The following is a 17,999-nucleotide window of genomic DNA, read 5'->3' on the forward strand; positions in this document are numbered from 1 at the left end:
AAAAGTTATTTTTATCTCAAGGCCATTCTCAGTCACGTAAACAAAGGCGGAAATTGAAATATTTTGGGACGTCGAGAGGTTATAGAAATTGCTAGTAAACTGTACCTTTTAAGTCTTCTTTGGAACACAGTGCACAATAGATAACATCAGAGATAACAAAAACAATTTTTGACACAAGTGTTACAGCGAAAAGGTTTCCACAATATTTCCGTAAATTGCTCATTTTCTTTTCCTATTCAAAAAACAAGCAGTTTGCCTAAAATAATGTTTGAAAAAAGACAATTATAATGATGAAAAAAACAAAACAAAAAAAAACCAAGGAACATTTTGACGATTTATTTAATTTAGGGTTTTAATGGGAGTGTATCCAGTTATTCAGTATAAAAAACTTATTTACGGTCATAATCTTCTTAAATCCATCGTGTCAATACTTGTAGTGGTGGTGATACATATTATTCCAGTCTTGAGTTACATTAAAATGCACGAATCCTCTATAAATGATGAAGTTACAGCTAAATCCGAGATTTGGTTAAAGAAAAGTCTTTAAACCATAAAGAATCCAATATTCCCCCTTTTCAAACCATAGTATGAATACTTTGTGAATCATTAGCTTCAATACTAACTTCTGTGAGTTAATATTTTCTACCGTAGCATCTATCGTATCATTTTCTTCTACCCAGTGTCACAGTTTGGTTTAAAACAAACAAAACGTGCAGCAATGGTCACAATTTGTCATAAGCATAATCACATTAACTTGTTGAAACGGAATATATTTTAGGAAAGGTCAAGCCGTCTGTGGGCGTTTATGTTCCTTGGCCATATTTTTACGCAACTTAGATGCCCGCGCCCTATGTGTGGTTAGGCTTGTTATTTTTCTTACATTCCATTAATTGTTTTGGTTTTGAAAGTGCCTGTTACTGGTTAAAAACTTTCCGTAAAGCTGTCGTCTTCAACAAGCTGGAAAATCTGCAAATCTTACTGAAGTTGTTGACAATCTTACCAGGTTTGTTATACAATCCTTAGAGATTTTCATTCGCTAGCATGAGCTTTTGAATATAGTCAGTTCAGCCTTAAAGGAAATCCCTGTCATCGCTGGATATCTTTTTCTTTGCCGCTTTTTAGCTTTCACGCGGTAAAAGGGATTTGTTTTACGCTAAAATCTGGGCACGCACATCATTACTTTCCCGTTATATTAATCGTTAGTATGGCTGTAGAATTTAATTTTTTCTCCAGTTTTCTAATGGCAGAGTAAACGAACGTTAGATTTTCTAGTGAAATTTTGATGGCGCGGCCAAACTTTTGGTGTCACTGAAAACAAAGCCATTCGCACGATTTTCAAGTGGTCAAGTGGTGAGAGGGTGCGCTTAGCAGTTTGTAAACAAATGGAAGCTTTTTCCACTTGCCTCGTGACCTTTTTGTGAAATACTATGTCGAAGAGAGAAAATGCTAACTTCCTAGAATAAATAAACGACGTCTTAATATATCTGTTCCGTGAAATTGTCCTCCAGTGATGTAACAACGTTCTACTGTAGCGCTGCTCATAGTGTTCAAAGACAGCGGCTGAAACTTAAGTGCGTATAGCAAAATCAGGTAAATATTTGTTTTTTTTAACCCTCCGAGACAAGGGCTGCGAATCGGCACGTTTAATTTTTACAGTTGGAATTAATCCTGCGATCAGACAGGATTAATGTGCGGTCTCCTCAGTGGTTTGTTGAAGCAAAATTGTGTAAGAATTGTCGAAATCATGCCGACGATGTCAACTATTTTATCCTCTCTTCGGTCTTTTCAGTCAGATACTCTGAGAATGAGAGAACCCCTAGAAGGTTCGTTTTCGGAGCAGTGCTATTTTTCCACTCTCTCTCTAAAACAGAACGTTCACGTCTAATTTCGAGTTATAATGGGATTGATGACTTCCCACTGCCATTTCTTAAGACCTCAGTAGATTAGGCACGTTATCAAAACATGTACAATTTTTTTCCTGTGAAGTATGGCTGCTTTAATACAAAACGTATTGAAATGAACAGGCATTTTGCTTTGTGAGGATTTTCCGGGCTACCATTAGATACCGCGGATACGAAATAATCAAATAAATTTGATAATAGCAGTTAACGATACTCTGTCACTTAATTTTTTTCCTAGCTGGAAAGAAAGGGAGAGATGTAGCATATTAAGGTAAATTGTATTTGGACAAACATCAGACCGCCAGTAATATGCCTTTCTTCTTGCTTTCCTGGAGCTTTAACAAGTTTTCTTAACTGTTTCCGCTGTAGTGAGACACTGCCTATAGACGCGTCATAGAGCTCAAACCGTCCTCAGAAACCGACATTATCCCTTGTGGCTCTTGTAAAAAATATTGCCTATCTCAAATTTTTGAAGTTCTTCACCAGTTTTAATGTTCTCCAGCCCCGGCGGAGATAGTATGATCTTTATTTAAGTTTTTCCCCTGCTGTCTTAAGCAAACTGATATTTTGTTGTCTCCTTCAAAGGGGAAGGAAGTTGGCACGGTAGAAAAAAATTACACCTGAAACATCATGATTTAGTTCTTCTCAGATGAAATCACGAAGCCTACATTCTTTTGCCTCAATGGGAGTGGCTGATTTTTTTTTTTTAAGCTGCTTAACTCAGGTCACTCTCGAGAGTCTGAAATGATGAAAAGAAATGAAATGTTTTAGATTATCGATTATGTGATGACGAGCATTTCTTCTTCGATGAACTGTTTCAGCTTTCACGTTGGCGTTTGGACAGACATGCCTCAGAGAATTCCGGCTTTGTTTACATCCGCCAAAATAATTACCAACATTGTGACGCGACCATAAGGAATTGAGCCAATTTCGATGATAACATTTCCTTTCATCTTCAGCAATATTCATGACCGACGAAGGTCAAATTTTCTCAGGGAACAAGGCCTCTTGAATTCAATCACACTTCAGTCAGTTACAAGCTAAACTGTCCTCACTCTAAATCAAGGTCATCTGTTTAGTCAAAAAATGCTCTCATGTTTTGTCTCGCTCGCAAATTCTGTTGTTTCATTGTTAAACGCTGAAAAAACGGTGCCACAATATTTACTTTAAGGGTCAGTGCATTGAGGGGGAGGCATAAGTATTCTACTTTGCGGTTTCGTCTCTATAATTTTATTTTTGTTTCTAGTTGAATTTTTATTATTTTTTTTTGTGGTTTTCAATTGCCCATAGGGTCCTTCTTTTTTTGTTTTAGTTCGCGTTGGTAAAATCGTTTTTCTGAATCGAATACGCCCTTAAACATGCAAAAGGTAAGAAACATGCACAGCTTCCATAACCATCTGACTCGAGAGGAAAGTAATGTATTGATGTACAGTTTCCGACTTACAACTTAAAATATTTCCAGAGAAATGCAGATTCACTCGGTGTTCTGCACCGACCACAACAGCGATTTTTGAATGAATTTATCGAGTCAGACCAATTTCGTCTCAGTTTTTTTTTTCGATTGTAGAAGGTTTTGTGTTTTCACAGGTTTTACGCCCTATTCTGTCTTCCGACTAGACTAAACTTGGGCGCTCGACCACCTGTGTAGAGCATGTGTTTTGTGAGGACCATTGATAAGTAATCCAGGGAGCTTTTTAATGTTGTCACGTATAGGTCTTTCCTGATTGATGTTTTACATGTTGTCAGCTTAAAAAGATAATTTTTTGCAAACTCTTGAAATAAACTGGCACAGGACCCTGCGCACTCTGTTAGAGGAATAGCTGATTCCATGAAAATTGTGTACAAAATAATACAAATAATGTGGTTTTTGTATTGCTATCCAAAGAATAGCTTTAGATTAGTTGGAACTGACTTTTTTCTTAATTTATTATCAGCTTGCATAGATCAGTTTTGAACTATTAACTATGATTTTGTAGTGGAGAAATGGGAGTTTTCTCTTAGTTGTGCATGAAGAGCCATAATGGAACAATTTCTTGTTAGCGTACAAACATTGCTTTCCAAGAAGTTAGTCTCAAAAATAAGTTTATCCAAAAATTACATCCGATCCATCGCGTTTTTCGAAGTTTCCTTCCCGTGGATGACTAGTTTAAGAAGTTCCTCTTATTGAAAGTTATCACTCCTTTTCACCTCGTTATGCACCCAGAATTAAATCGAAAATTCAACGAGTAGTGACGTGAGATGCTCATGTTGCGTGTCAAGCCACGTCGTTGAATCATACCACTTGACTTTGAACGTGTGTTTCCGCCAGCGGGTAATTGCACTATGTTTTCAATTTATCGTAATAGTGGACTGACACACGGGTTTCGACCAGCTTGTCACTTCCCTTCACTAGCGACACAGAGATTGAGTTCTCTAGCACTGCCGGCGACTGCGTCTTAAGCTACCATCGAGAAACAGGCAGTGGTAAAACTGCAGTACTGGGGGAATGTTTGGATCTCAAACGGCCTCAAAATAGATATGTGTAAGACGATTATTTCATTTTTGGCGGGATTTCCCTCACAAAAATGCTACATTTTCACCGTCGCGTTATTTTACGTGTGTTGACGAGTGAACATTTTGCGGCCGCCTGCGTACTTGAAATGAAAAAGAGACTGTAAAAAAGGCTTGCGGGGATCATTAGTTCAACTAATGATCCCCATACACTAAAGCCCCTTAGTGTTGTGTCATTTTTATAATGTGGGCGTGCAACAAGCAAACCGTTATTTCATAAACTCAATGAAATCAAAATTACACCAAAGGTGAGATTCAGCCAAGAAAAAAGCGAAGATTGCAGCAAGGAGAGGCCTCGTTCGTAGCTCATTTCAGTCCTGTGGTTGGAAATTTTTTTCTCTTTCAGCTTGGGTCATTTTATATACTAGGAAGACAGCACTTGGAAGATTTTGAAAATAGATGCGAAAATAATGAGCTCTTTCAGGAGATCATGGCGTGCCCAGTTATCTTTTACTGACGTAATCGTGTTCTTAATTTGGTTCGTTCGCGTGGAAAGGAGAAAATTTGTGGAACTTACCTTGAGGAAAGTAACTGCCGAGACAAATTTTGTGGCACACCGCGCAATAGATGCTTATCGCGTTACATTAACGATCGCTGTTTGTTTACTTGTTTGTTTTAGTTTTTGTTTGTCAGGGGGCTAACTGTTTGAAATGATCATCTCTTAACTGGTAAAAGTCTAATAGGTGAAATCGGGTACAAATACGAGAAAGAAAATGATCGTTTTCACATTTAAAGCAATCAATATAATATCGAACTGAAAAATGTCAAAAAATTTTTCAAGGTCATCTTATATTTACCGACCCTAAATACCAAGATTACGCAAGTGACTTGTTTTACATTAGAGCTTCAATATAATTTAAACGATATGTTCTGTTGCTGATGTCTGGGATTTATGATTTTTAGTTTCTTTGTACACTAGTTGCAAGACCTATCTGTTCTCTAAGTGAGATTGGGGTCGGTAACAACGTTGTGTCATTCCTTTCTTTCACGCACCTTGTTATAAAAATTTCTGTTCTCGAACGATCGATCGCACTAGACAGACGATGACGAGTACATGACAGGTCAATTTATGATATTGACCAGACAACAATGGCTGAAAGTAATAGCATTATTTGGCGAACCGTTTGACACGACAGAGCATGTTTAGCCTCGAGACAGATGTGTAGCACTGGCTTAGCTAATACCCTAAAGAACTGCGAAAGATTTTTTACCCTTAGACTCACATTTGGCTTATTCCTTTTCCAGTTTGCGTCTGCCTGAACGTATACCACTTAAACCACCAGTGGATATCGTCTTTGGCAAGGACAAAACATTAGGTGAGTCTTTTTTGCTATATAACGTTTGATATGAGTCACACATAGGAGGGTCTGGGCATCGAATTGTTACCTTCGCTGTTAGAGTACAAATTCTATCCACATAGGACATTTTTTCTGTTAAAAAAATATTTACTTTTTCTCCTTATATCTAATGTTTCTCTTCCAAATAACAAAAGTCTGCATTGCTTGAAATTTTGCCAAATGGTTCTTTTTATCTGATATTATTCCAAAATTTTCACTTAACGCCTTCTGTTTTGAGTAGCTTTGTAAAATGTGCCTTTGTGGATGTATTTCAGGTGTACAGCTTTTAGTTTTACGTGCATTTTTGGTATTGATTGCGAGGTAAACACTCGACCAGGGAAATGAAGGAATGCGTGAGGGCAGCGTGATATCGTGATCTCTGCTCGAAATAGACCTACCGCGCGCGCGGAAAATTGAAGTACTGTGCAGCTATTAACCGCATGTTACATCCTCAAAATCACCCTTTGCCTCAATAGTGGATTGTGAGAGCTTTCAATAGGGTATGAGAATAAAAACGTCACTGTTATTTACACTAGTCTTGATCCAGAACGACATGAAGAGGATTTGATCATGACACTAGACGACGAAGTCTTAAATGAGACGCTTAAAACATACAAAGAATCTAGTAAATTTAAGAAATTCTGAAATCTATTAGATGTCATGTGGAATAGATCTCATGTGATGTCTAATTATCTGCAATACTCGAGAGCATTCTTACCATCTGTCGGTAATGCGCGAGAAAATTGTAACCCACGATGTTTCAGCTAGTGGAAAATGAATGTGTAAATATACCAAACCTTCTAACCACGAGGCTCCCTGGCGAGGTATCACGGCATGATTGTGATATAATTAGCCTTTGTGACGCAATTTACGCGAGGTTTTTCTTGCCTTTACAAAAAATCGAAAGACATTCCTGGCACTAAGGATCAAGTTTTTCTTGCTGAAGAATAGACGTAATCTGCTTTCAAAAAAATGAGAAATGTGGTGCTTTTGTCAAATGGGTGATTGAAGTACGATTGAGGGCGAGTTTCATAGGAAGCGCGATTGGTGTCTTGCATGCGATAAACTCAGGTGATCCAGTTCTCAGATTCTATGGTTTATCAAGTTTGAAATCGTCTTCGAAATTATCACCTCCTTTCAGTCTTAAGGGTTATCTTCGAAGTCGTAGAGGGTTTTTATAGACCGGGAATTTTCTTTCATCATTTAGCAGAGATGGAGCCATCGATAAAATAAGCATTTGTTTCGCACTGATCCGATTTTATGATATGGAAATGAGAGGTGATTTTAGCATGGCACATTCGACTGAGACTTGCCTCAGCTTTAGTCTTTTTTGTGACAATGATATTTTGACTTATTCCCTGTGACCTAGATTACTAATTCTTTTGACAAGTTATATCAATGTGTGTTAGTCAGTTCTTATAGGATGTCTATCGTTTTGAACTCTACTTCTCAAGAGTCAACATGAAATTTTTTGCATCACACATAGAAACTACATATCGTGACTATTGAGGAAAAAATACATTCTTTGCAAACTGAGAATTACTGAAAACCTCAGCATTTGACCCTCTTAACATGAAACACCCTAGATGTGCATTGCAAGCATTTTCGAATAAACGTTTTCCATAGTAGAGAATTTTTGACTCCAGGAACTGCGGTCGAAGGAAACGTTTGATTCTCTGTATGAGGCCCGAAATTGAAGAAACTTAGAGACCTCCGATCCAAGACTTTACAAGATGAAACATATATATTGGATTTCTTTATACATAATTTGCTTTGGAAAGAATTTTCAATGACATTCCTCTTAAAATTACTTCGTCATTTCCGACCTCTTTTTGGAAATTTCCAACCATTATCTTAGGAAGCATATCATCTCAGTTATGTCACAGTAATAATATTAGAGCTAATGGATGAAAAGGCAAGATTCGCAGTGTAAACACTTGAGCATTACCTATGACCTGTATAATTTTATCTACAGTATCGCTTTCATGAAACGATGCAACGGTTATATTACTAATGTGATCGTAAATTTGCAGTGTAGATTATAAATTGTGCCTCAATTTGATTTTTATCGATTGTGATGCTTATTAAATTTCTCATAAATTCTTATCACTTACGGTATATTGTAAGCCCATGGCAGGTAACATGATTTTTTATGCCAAGTTAGGTATGTTATTTTTGGCGAATAATTTGTTACCTTACACCTAAATGTGAGATCAGGAGAGCAACTACTGCAGCTTTCGAAGCTCTCTTTCAAAACTTTGTCTGTCTTTTTACCTTTTTCAAAGTTGTTTCTCTGTTCCTTTGATGCCCTAGTTTATTTCTGTAATGTCACCACAAAATCTTCATTACATGAAAAACTTAATGCATTACTCACTTAACTGACTGTCGCTTGTGGTCATGCGTACTTCTTCCTTCATGAACGCAGTATGCTGTCATCTGTAACGAATCACTTTTTATCACAATTAGCGTCATACAGACCTTTTCTAAATTCAGGGATCCAATAGTATCCTTTACAGGTCGCAAATTCAGGGACCGGGTTTTGTTGCTCAAGTGGTATTTAAGCGTATGTTCCAGCGTCAGCGAAGTGGACAAGAAATATTATAGGATATTACAGTATTACCACAATACAATGTTTGGATCACTTGTTCCAATTTATCCTCACAAATATTCAAAGGCAGCGCTGTAGAACCTAGTCTTGGTACCAAACAAACAACTTCATGCCTTTTGATTGTTTATTTCATAGAAAGAAAGAAAAATAACAACAATGTATAGCGTCCATTTACCCCTCAGCTGATCAGCATTAGCATCTAGCAGGAAACGGGATATGATTCGCCAGGGAAATTATATCCTGCCATCTGATTACTGAATGCCCTTAGCTTCGATCTGTGGAAAAAAAAAATAATGATAAGTTCCCCCAAAGAGATTCCAGTGTCAGGTTTTCGTGATTTAAAGCAACTGAAATATTTGATTTAATCAACACAGTCACGATTTTTTTCCTGCTGTCGTTTTTTAAATACAGATCTTAAGTACAATCCAGGATTTAACTCTTTTAATGAAATTGCCAAGAGAGATCCTTTATCCAGAGGGCGTTATTTTCTTAGGGATGCTAAATCTGAGATTACCACATGTTGACCTTTGTCATGTTATTTCAGAGCAAAAGAAAACACTATAACCCAAAGAATGTATGCGAGAAGGAAGCATTTAATTCAGACAGGAACAGCTCATTAAGATAAACATTTGAATTTTTTACACAGTCTGCATGAGATGGCATTTCTTCAACAGCGCGACTTCTTCGACAGTAATTTTAACCAAATTCGAAAATCTTACATATCCCTGATCTTTGCTTAATTACCGTAAAGGATCGAGTTAAGCGGTAATCTTTCTTTGGCCTCCAAAGAGTGCTTTCCTCATTTCTTTAACGTTCAGTTTGGAGAGATACGGGTTATAAATAAGGATAATTGAGATACCTGAGGACAGACATGTTGCACATGATTCAACCCTTATCTTTGAAACAGTGTACATTGAGATAAGGCACGATTCATTAATTCTCTACATCAGTCACGGAGCCTTAGTTATTTTCCCCTTTGGAAAATAAATAGTGCTCGGAGAGCTGAACTTCAAAGAACAATTTACATTAAGCGGTAAGTCGCATATTCAAAAATGAGTGTAAGGGAATGTGCCTGTTTCTAAGTTTAAACCGCTTCCTTGCTGCCGTTGGGTAAGCTTTGGGATTTTCTGTTACGATATGCAGACATATTATCTTGGTCAGGACCATTTACATCTTTTTCAAGTTTTAGACCATAAGGCTTGCCCCATCTCAATATAAAGCTTCCGTTACACGTTTCAGGGCGCGCAAATTTAGTTTTAACAAACCGCAGTACTATCGCAGTACTATGTAGTGTAGAGGTATTCAAATTTGGCAGGGGAAGAATGTAACGAAACCACCAAGATTACTCTCCTTTAGCAATTTTCATACTATCTCCTATAATATTTTGCTCGCTAGGGTCAGGTCTGGCATTAGTAGTGTTTTACAAAAATAACTTTTTCATTTTCTCATTGGTCTAAAATCCTTTTAAGCGTTAGGAACACGTGGCGTGAGTAGTCCAGTGATCAGTGGTCAGTGCGCTGGACTCTGGGTCGGTTGGCCCGGGTTCAAGTCCTGGCTGGGGCATGACGTTGTGTCCTTAAGCAAGACGCTTCACTCACATTGCTTCGTCTTCTCGAATAAGACGTAAAGCCGTAGGTCCAGTCTTCTGCAAGGTTAGGGGTAGGAGACGTAAATTTCCCATGCAGGAGATTACTATGTAGTGGATGTCCTCCCCGGGGTGGGATGGGTGGGAAGGTGAGATCGCTATATGGACTGAAGCGGCTGCCAGAAGCACCTGATAAAAATGCTGATGTCCGATCTCAACCCTACGATACTGTTAAGCGTGGCTGAATATATCCACATAGAAGTCTGCGCTATATAAATGTAAATTGTAAATGTAAATGTAAGGTTTCAGAACACGTGCAATTTTTGGAGTGCTATAATTTTTATACCTCATCTAATTACACCACATGCATGGCTTAAGTCAGGAAGTCAAAGTTTCAAGAGGTTTTTATTAGGAAGAGAATGCTAGTGTCTCAAGCGATTTGGCCGCGTAGTTTGTCACTTTTTCTTTGGAAAGAGTATGTCAGCATTTCAAGCGATTTGGCCGCGTAGTTTGTCACTGAGAAGGGATTTCAGGCAGAGTTGTAATGGAACACGGAGATCTAAGCACCATTTAGTAAATTTTAAAAACCAAGGTCATGCTAGGTTAACATCTTCCTTCACTGCGTGTGTTTCTGATGGAAAGCGGTGGCCAGAATTATTGTCGCCGGAAAATAACTTAAACTGTATCGTTACACGCGAAATTACCACGAAAACTATGTGTGTATTTTGAAAAATCATTTCAGTCCTGCAATATGCTCTCTAGCGCGCCAAAAAAAGCAAAAATAGAAAAGGATTATTTAGAAGAATTATGGTGCCTACCACCGGCTGCCATGCCCTCTGTCGTCCAAATTTTGCGGTGCTAACAATTTTGTTTTCAGGAATGTTTACTTGGATAGACTAGACTATCTTTAATCTCATTTTTGCCGCCCTGATTGAATATTCGTTCTAGATTTGTCGGTCTGATAACGACTTAAACCCACGAAATCGTTATTTGCCTTCCTTGTTATGGTAACGTTAAATCAGTCTTCATCTTTAGGATCACGAGTGAACAGTATAGGAACTTGATTTGTTGGTTTCTTTGGAAGAGGAAATCAGATTTTCTTCCCTCAAAAGTAAGTCACTTTTTCCACTTGGTAAGAACTCAAGTTATGTTTGTATGGTTACCTCTGAGTCACTAATTTTCCTTCTAATCCTCACCTAATGCAATACTTCAGTGTGTGTTCTTAGCTCAAAGTCAAGTTTTATTATGTTTCACTGGCAAATTTTCATAGTGCATGTTTCGTTAGGTCTGTTTACGTTTTCAAAACCTTTTCTTAGATCTTTTCCTTTCATGATGAATGATTTGTATCCGGGGAAATAGAACTTCCAGGAAACAAAATCCTCGTTAAACACGTATTAAAAGAATTTTTTGCATTTGGCTGGAAATATATTTACTATAAAGGCCGAAAGAGAGATCGAGGTATTCGGTTCTTTTTACGAAATTATTCAACTCCAGGAGATTAGCACCGCACGACTCTGTTAGATCAATATCTATAGCGCACTTAACTGGGTCCTCTTCAAAGTTTGACTCGATTACACTGCTAATGCATGTGCTCCTAATAATTTTAGGAGAAACTCTCCCCTGTAATTTCAAAATTGTGATTAAAGATACCGTACCTTCGATAAAGACATTAAATTACTAAAACATTAATTAAAAATTTTGAGCATGTTAAGCGTTTGGTCTTGATCTGACAGCTCAAAAATGATTACTAAAATTCTTTCTACTTTTCGTGAAAGTACTTCGCCCGATTCGTTGGATGCAGTTAATAGACGAATGCTTAAAGAGAAACACTTTCAATTTTCTTGATTGCCTCTGTGTTTAATAGTTATGAGCCTCAGTGCAGAACTCATGTGGCTGACCACGGGAGATCTGTTTAAGTTAAAGGCTTTAAAACTACATTTGGAAGAATGCATCCTTTGTTAGAATGTAGGAAACTAGGTGTGACGGTGGACAAGTCTAGTTTTACTAAAAATGTCTTCTCCGCTCTTTGACAAAGATGCCGCCAGAAACGTTACACTCTGTCGGTAATTCTGTTCTTTTAATTCGATTGATTTCGAGAATGGATGACGCAAATTCTTTTCATTTCGAAGCTGCGTGGTTATCTATAACTTTATGATCTCAAATTTTTGCGTTCTTTCGAAATTTTTGACTGAAGATAAATTTAACATTTTCTAAAAATAAAAATAATTTCGATATGAGTGTAGTAAATTCTTTTCTTTCGAAAGTTAAAGATATTTTGTTTTTCTGTTATCAAACTTTTGCATGGTTTCGCGTTTTTCATCAAGGCATGGATGAATCTCTCCCAAAATAATAAAATTCCGCCCTTGCTGTTTTTGGTAAGGCTGTAATTGTTCTGTCTGAATTTCGTTCTTCTATCAGTTGGTTTCAATCACTGATTTCGTTTCATTGATTTATTCCAAGTACCTGCTCTTTTCACTCTCTTAGTTTAAAAAAAAACTTGGATGCGCTGTGACATACTTTCACATCGACTGAATTGAAATTAGTAAGAATTTATGGCTGAGAGAATCGTTGTTAGAGCTAGAAAGGTATCATTAGAAGGTATGACAGCCATCAGGCTGAGACCTTGGGACAAAACTCCATTAGTTATCTCCCCCATTCAAGGTCTTCTAATAACTGTTGCCCAAAAAGGTTTACCTCAAAGGTACCGTCAGAAGTTATACAGAGAGAAGGAGACTGAGAAGGTTAAGGGGGAGGAAAAAAAAGGATGGTGTCTAATAAGTCACTGAAAAGTCCTCGTAATTACCTTTGATGTATGTGTTTTCAAATAAAGAATGTGTGTCCGGAGTTTCAGACAGTTCTGACAACATTATTGTGGTTGACGACTGTAGAAAATTAGATTATTTCATTATTTAGTATTATAAGTAGGTTTGGCTCTAGTCTAATTTAAAAAATCTATACAAAGGATTAAAAAGAAAGAGAAAAAAATCAAATAATGTGCTGGAGTATTGAGTGTCTGGCATACAAGATTTCTATCAGTATTTGGGTTTTTTAACTATCTCTTAATGCCTTAAAAGGGAAAGGCAAAATTTGACTTCTTTTGCTCACTCAGGACTTAATGACGATCAAATTTGTGTAAGTTTCCGTATGGAAAAAAAACATATTTTCGCAAGAAAACAAAACATATTCGCACAGCAGCCGAACGTGAATAAGTTTTTCCTGAGTGATTGTGAGACTTACGTGCTCATTATCGTCTGTGTTCACTTGCTTTTTCTGTTGATTTTCCTTTATTCTAGGAAAACTGAATGGCACAGTAGTTAATAGGTCATTTTCCCACGTCGAAATGTTTGTAGAACTTTCTTTGGAACATCTGAATGCTTAAAAATGTGCAAAACGCGGATAATTCCAATCATATAAATGCAAAACTGATGTTTAGGACTCAACAAAATAGATCTTTTGTTTTTTTCAAAATGCTGTTGCAAGTTGCTTTCCTTTATCGGAGAATCTGTACCCCCTAAGGAATGGGCTTTTGAATTTGCTCTTGTCTTCGTCACAGTACAGCAGTTTTCCTTGAGTACAAAAGGCGAAATTAATTAAAAAACAAAAATTCCAGCGAGTTGTTGAAATGAATGCAGAGTATTTTCTTTGTTTGCGAAATAGCATAATGAATATTTTACTTGAGTTGACAAAGTTTGCGCCAGAAAGACTGAAAGGAGAGGGAGGCCGACAAGAGGAAAATTGGAAAAGAATCCAGGTCGAGACTGTAGTTAGTTAACTTCTTCATAGCAGGTTTGTTTACATAATTTTTGTTGCACGTGCGACCCCATAAACTGCGAAATAAGCGAAAAATAGCTGGTCATGTTTGACTAAAAGTGGCGGCTATTTCAAACTATAAGGTGACAATCAACTACACGCTACTTCCCCTATCTTTGCGAGTATCACAGTAACGGAGTTCAGTAATTTGAAGCAGTAATTCACGAAGTAACGGCTAAAACAGACAGTTTGAACGGTTTGTTATGTAATATTGCGCAAACATGGTCGTCGTAAAAGTCTAGCTACTGTCTGATTCAGTACTGTTAGGCAATTGATCAGTTCTCTGAAGAAAGTCAGTATGCATATTTTACATTTGAATTGTGGAAACTGACTCAAATTTAACAGCATAGTCTTGCATAACCACTGAGATGCTATGATAAGGGAATATTTGTAGTAGTCTCTTGATTGTCTCCTAGGATCAATGAATAACGTGCGGCTGCGTGCAGTCGGTACGCACCCTTAGATCAACATAAGACTTTTAGTGCTTGTCTACTTTAAAAAAAAAAAAAAAGAAACCCTATCTGTTAGACAAAGGAAAACTCACTTCTTCTTAATCCAGAATTAAAACGCTGATAGTTTAGTTTTGGATTTTGGTGAAACCAGGAAGAGGTCAAAGTTCTTAGGAACCTTGGTGGAGTGGTATCTTTGATCGGCCCGAAAGCTAGCCGTATGAGATCCACGTCAGTTCATTTGAGTAAAGTTTGCAACGAGAAAAATTATCAAATACGAGCCAGACAACATGCGAAAACCATACTCGATACCAAAATAGGAAGTAAAAACTATAAAAGAGCAAGGATGGCAAACGATAGAAAAGATTAATAAGGATTATCATGATTGGACAATGTAGTTCTTATAACAACTGTCAATATACTGCTTGAATCTTATATCTGGACATTAAAGCTGCAAAACCCGTCTACGGCGAAAGACCGGTGATTACTAATGCGTTTTTAAAGAGAATCGAGAGCTTTTTCTTTCAAAGGCCAGTTATTATTGATAGAAGTTTTATCAAAGTTACGTGGTCAACTGAGAATCGTGTTTGTAAGTTCAAAACTTTTGTAGATATCTTCTCACGAGCGGTTGTAACAATGTCATTATTAAATGAGACCTAGAAGTTTTAGCTGGGTAAGGAAGAGAAATAGCTCAAGAGATTAAGATAAGAGGCAGCAAGAACGGCCAAGAATGGTTCAACCGGATTGCACTGACGAGCTTGCAAAAATTACGGATAACTAACAGATCTTGTTTTCTTCTTTCGCAGAGAAAATGAAGGAGCAAATGTTATTATTGATTCTCCTAGTTGTGTCATGTTGGAAATCAACAAATGCCTTGGGTAAGGAAACGACTTCTTTCACTTAAAGTTGGTCATTGCCCAGAAGCAGTACATATCAATCATTCCTATCCACTAGTGTGTAGGAAGTTTGTCATCATGGACCCAGTTAAACGGCCCAGGCGGCCATGAGTCTCCTATAGCTCAGTGATTGAGCGTCCGAAGCACTAACTGGAAGGTTTTAGGTTCGACTCCTATCGGGAGCACTCGGAATTCTGTTTCTCCGAGAATGCTAGTGTTATTCCCTTAATAACGTCACCTTATACTTAATGAATATTTTGGTAAACGGTCTTCTTTAGGCTAAGTTTTTGGTGGCAAAGATTCAATCTACTACATACCAAGCTGCAGCGGAAATTAAAGTCTTGAAACTTCAACCGCTCTCGGCCGAGTGTGTATCGACTGAAATAAAACTTACTTATAAATCAAAAGACTTACTTTTCCACGCCATTATAGACGAGTGATAATTTTGTTACAATCAAAATTAAAAGGTACATTCTAAAGAGTAAATGCATATACTAATGTTTAATCTATTATACATGTGATGTGTATATATATATATATATATACACCCTGAAGTTTATATATATATATAAACCCCTGAAGAGTGAAGCGATTCACGAAACAGGCTTGTCGGGAAATGTAGTTACGTCCTTTTTTCCTCTCATAATATTTATATATATATATATATATATATGTTTGTTCTGTGTAGTAAGAGTATTTTATAACTTTAATCACAGGTATATTCTCTCTTTTTTTGCATAGAAATAAATTTACTGTCGTCTGTATTCAAAAAATCTGTTAACCCTCTGGACTATTACGTACGAACAGTCTTTACGCCAGAGAGACGAAAGGCGTTTCTCTTTGGAAATGCCATTAAAATCATCCGAGCTGACGAGGAACTTTTGAACGAACTTATAATCAATATTGAATCAAGTACGGAGTTCATCATCAAAACTCGCTTCCGTATCTTTAGAAGCCCAGGGGGTGTTTTGTTCTCTATCGCGCACAGGCAAAGAAAGTTGTTTCTTCTGGAGTTGTCTTCCAAGGGATCTGGAGATCAAACAAAACTTATATTCAAGTACAGATCGACCAATGACACGACCGAGGCAGTCGTATTCAAAGAAGTTGGGTCTTTGGTAGACCGTGGTTACCACACGGTGGTTATTCGCATCACAGATGTGAAAGAAAGGGGCAGAAAGATTTCGGCGCTGTCTCTTTTCGTGGATTGTCAGTTTGCTGGCCGAGTTGACACTAAATCGGCCATCTCGGACATCTTCTCCTATAGGGGCACACTGCTCTCTTTGTTGGATTTCCGGATTGCACAAAGAGGATTTGGATCCAGATCTAACTCGAAGTGGAGGGTAATTTACATATAGTGAACGATTATCCCAAACTAGCCAAAAATAATCAAAAGAGAGCCGAGCAATCTTGGCTTATTTTTGTTCCAGATGGAGGCTAGGGAATTTTGCTCGCGGAATGTTACAAGCTCATTCTTTATTTCTATTTGGAACTGAGAAATGATTTATAACTTGCGGTGAGGAATAATTGCTGGTAATTATGAGTGACTTGCGAGTTCTGACGCTCTTAGCTTGTTGACCTCCAAGAGAAGTCGAAATCCAAAAGTATGATGATAGTATTCCCAAGAAATCCACAACAAGAGCGATGAAAACTTTTGTCTCGAACGTCTCATTTCCCTTCAGCATGCATTTGAAAGTTTTCTATATGGATGTTTGACCTTTTTTCAACTGTTTTTTTTTTTTTCAGGGTGCCATAGAAACGCTGTCATTCATCTTCAAGCGCCCCCTGGACAGTGTCCTTGGTGGACCAGACTGCGAAAACGTTGTGAAGGAGAGAGGTAACCATCTCAGAACTTCTACTTGTAAATTTTTAACTAATCCTGGAAAAGAAAATTCTTCTCTATCGTGTTCTGCTGTTGTCTTCCCGTTAGTGAAAGCTCCTCAGCCACCGGAGATTAACGATATAACCGTAATTACTCATGAAGTGGCTTCCGAACTGATGGGCCTCATACGGGATATTCGATACGACTTATCCATGCAGGTATAGTTTTTGCGTGTTGCTCATGTGATATTCCTATGGGTACATTTAAGCGGTATTTACAGGAACAAGTTTGCTTTCTAAAGTTCTCCTGGGTATTTTATATGAAAAAAAAGATGTTATTTTTGTAATTCCCCAAGAACTTGCTTGCTAGATTTTTAGCCAGGAAAGCTCTCAGAAAAAAATAATGATAGTTTCTCAGTGGACAACTAATCAAGAAAATTTTAAAGTGTTTAAGGCCTTTGCGAAAATAATTCAAATGATTTTCATTTTTAAGCGTACTTGGAAGGAAAATCCTATTGTAAATGTAACGTAAGCAGAAAATTACCAGATGCCTTTTCTAAATGATGTCATAAACAACTTACCGTAGGTAACTAAACCAAACGCGTGGAAGAAAAATCCTGAGATTTTCGTTTGTTTTGTGAAACAACGAGTTCACGCCAATATTTTTTTAGGAACAGCTTTTTGATGAGTAGCTCTTCATTCATTTTAAGGTGGCTGAAATCAAGTACCTACGAAGACTTGTGGAAAACTGTCAAATGTGTAGAGGTAAGGAACACTTTATACTTAACTAAACTGGAAGGTTTTGAGGTAAGGTTATAATCAGCATACGAGCATGAAGGCCGATCCTATCGGAGCCTATCCCGGTTTCAGCAGAGTGGCATCCCTTAAATGCGTTACCAGTCCATCGAGGTATCACCCCTTCTATTGCGTGAGGTTTCCTGACACATAACTGGTAAACTTGTTACTCCTGAGAAGAGCGAGTCACACTCAGAGAGTTTAGCGTCTTGTCCAAGAATTCCAAAACAATGAACTGGCCTTGAACCCA

The 17,999-nt window shown here is 37.5% G+C and overlaps 1 protein-coding gene across 6 annotated transcripts in view; it reads left to right on the forward strand.

Moving 5' to 3' along the window:
- Positions 1 to 17,999, forward strand: part of LOC111321671 (cartilage oligomeric matrix protein) — a 41,742-nt gene that overhangs the window by 12,870 nt on the left and 10,873 nt on the right. For 3 of the 6 annotated variants that reach the window (XM_088759071.1, XM_088759066.1, XM_088759067.1), the window contains 6 exons: positions 5,697 to 5,767; positions 15,047 to 15,118; positions 15,878 to 16,476; positions 16,880 to 16,970; positions 17,064 to 17,173; positions 17,665 to 17,719. In XM_088759071.1, coding sequence (XP_088615197.1) covers positions 15,052 to 15,118; positions 15,878 to 16,476; positions 16,880 to 16,970; positions 17,064 to 17,173; positions 17,665 to 17,719 — 922 coding nt within the window. In that variant the 5' untranslated portion in view covers positions 5,697 to 5,767; positions 15,047 to 15,051. Of the gene's footprint in view, positions 1 to 908; positions 1,004 to 5,696; positions 5,768 to 11,016; positions 11,114 to 15,046; positions 15,119 to 15,877; positions 16,477 to 16,879; positions 16,971 to 17,063; positions 17,174 to 17,664; positions 17,720 to 17,999 lie in introns of those variants that run through there. The other 3 variants (XM_088759068.1, XM_088759069.1, XM_088759070.1) reach the window with 3 other exon arrangements.

This window comes from Stylophora pistillata, chromosome 4, assembly GCF_964205215.1.
Source record: "Stylophora pistillata chromosome 4, jaStyPist1.2, whole genome shotgun sequence".
In the NCBI taxonomy this organism is placed as follows: Eukaryota; Metazoa; Cnidaria; class Anthozoa; order Scleractinia; family Pocilloporidae; genus Stylophora; species Stylophora pistillata.